The sequence below is a fragment of the Myotis davidii genome, unplaced genomic scaffold (genome assembly GCF_000327345.1).
Source record: "Myotis davidii unplaced genomic scaffold, ASM32734v1 scaffold6, whole genome shotgun sequence".
Lineage (NCBI taxonomy): Eukaryota > Metazoa > Chordata > Mammalia > Chiroptera > Vespertilionidae > Myotis > Myotis davidii.
Window position 1 is genome coordinate 17,768,177 of NW_006383011.1, and position 2,136 is coordinate 17,770,312.

At 39.5% G+C, this 2,136-nt stretch overlaps 1 protein-coding gene across 1 annotated transcript in view; it reads right to left on the reverse strand.

Moving 5' to 3' along the window:
- Nucleotides 1-203: 203 nt before the first annotated feature.
- DYNC2LI1 (dynein, cytoplasmic 2, light intermediate chain 1) overlaps nucleotides 204-2,136 on the reverse strand; it is a 21,663-nt gene continuing 19,730 nt past the window's right edge. The window contains exon 13 of the mRNA XM_015557863.1: nucleotides 204-608. Within this exon, the coding sequence (XP_015413349.1) occupies nucleotides 546-608 (63 nt within the window). The 3' untranslated portion in view covers nucleotides 204-545. The remainder of the gene's footprint in view (nucleotides 609-2,136) is intronic.

The following is a 2,136-nucleotide window of genomic DNA, read 5'->3' on the forward strand; positions in this document are numbered from 1 at the left end:
ATACAAGAAATGCATTTTTCCTTTAGCAAATTATACATCTTAACTTTCTTTTTAAAAAAATTGTTTAAAGTATTTCATGTCTTTCTTCATTTATTACACAACAGCTAGTTTATTAGTGAGCTATTATTAATATTACTAAAGGCCCGGTGCACGAATTCATGCATGGGTAGGGTCCTTTAGTCTGGCCAGCAATCAGGTGATCGGGGCCATCTCACCCAGTCGCGACCAGGGCCAATGGAAGCTGGCTGGCCAGGGAGGGACCACAGGAGGGATCCGGGGCATGTCTGGCTCTCTTGCCCAGTCACCATTGGCCGGAACCCAGTTGCAAGCTAACCTACCGGATGGAGCGTCTGCCCTCTGGTGGTCAGTGTGCTTCATAGCAAATAGTCATGTGGTTGACCAATCAGTTGGACACTTAGTATATTATACTCTTATTATATAGGATTTATTAACACAAGAATGAATTCATTAATGAGCTAATATCAATAAAATAATCTTACTTGTACCAGTATTTGGGAAATAAATACACTGTAGCTGAGTTAGTTTCAAGAATCCAGCTCAATTTCTTTCCAAGACTTGGAAGAACTTTTTTTGTACTGTTCCAGTTCCTAAAACAAAAATATACATTATAGTACTTTAACAAATCAACTTTAACAATTAAACTAGGCATCTTAAAACTCCCTTAGCAGTTTTTGATATAACAGTGTATCCTTTACAGCTTTATCATTCTCAAAATGTCTTGACAATTATTTTGTAAATGATTATACGTAGTATTTATTTACTAGAATGTAGCCTTTGGAGTTTGTGGGTAGCGTAAGCAGCACTTAGAGATGAATTTAATAAAGTTTCAGACAAAATTCTATATAGTGTATAAGTTCATTCAATTAATAAAATAAAGTATTTGTCATATATTAAGTATTGAAAAGTGACCTTATTTTTAATTGTTCACTATTCAACTCTTGTTAAAACCTGCTTGAAGTTAGCTAAGTATCAACATTTAAAATGTATAGATCTTTTAAGTCATAATTCTGCCTTAAGAAATTTATCCTATAGAATAGTATAGAAGAGCACAAGGATATAAGCAGAAAGATATTCACTGCACTGTGTATATTGACACACAATTGGAAACAGATTAGAGGAAACCTTGGGAGCAGCGGTCGCCAACCGGTGGTCCACAGACCACTGGTGGTCCCATGAGGTCCAAAAGGTTGTTGACCGCTGGTTAAGATGATCTCCCAGTAAAGACATTAAACACACCAGCACTCACTCACACGTGGCTTTATAGCCAGCCAGCAAAAAGGATGGCAGTCACATGTGAAAACAGCAAGTAGATGGAGAGAGAGCAGAACACTTCCATTTTCCATTACATATACTTGTATATCTTTGGATTTTTTTTCATAATGAGTATATCTTACTCTTTTTAAAATTGCATTTTTCAATTATAGTTTACATTCAATATTATTTTGTTTTTGTTTCAGGTGTACAGTGTAGTGGTTAGATAATCATATCCTATATGAAGTGATTCCCCCAATGTTTCCAGTACCCACCTGGCACTATACATAGTTATTACAATACTAGAGGCCTGGTGCATGATTCATGCACCAGTGGGGTCCCTGGGCCTAGCCTGCAGGATCAGGCCAAAACCGGCTCTCTGACATCCCCCGAGGGGTCCCAGATTGCGAGAGGGCATAGGCCAGGCCAAGGGACACCACTGGTGCATGATCAGGGCCAGGGAGGGATGCAGGAGGTTGGCCAACTGGGGAGGGACTGTGGGAGGGTTCCAGAGTGTGCCCGGCCTGTCTCGCTCAGTCCCCATTGGCTGGACCCCAGCAGTAAGCTAATGAACCAGTCGAAGCATCTGCCCCCTGGTGGTCAGTGCACGTCAGAGTAAGTGGTTGAGTGGCCTTAGCATATCATTAGCATATTATGCTTTGATTGGTTGAATGGATGGCCAGATGACCAGACACTTAGCATATTAGGTTTCTATTATATAAGATTATTGACTAAATTCCATTTGCTGTACTTTACAACTTGAGACTATTTTGTAACTATTACAATTCACAAAATAAAGATAAATTTAGTGAGAGTGGAAATCCTGAGTGAGACCATCAACATGCAAAAGGGACCATCTCCAGG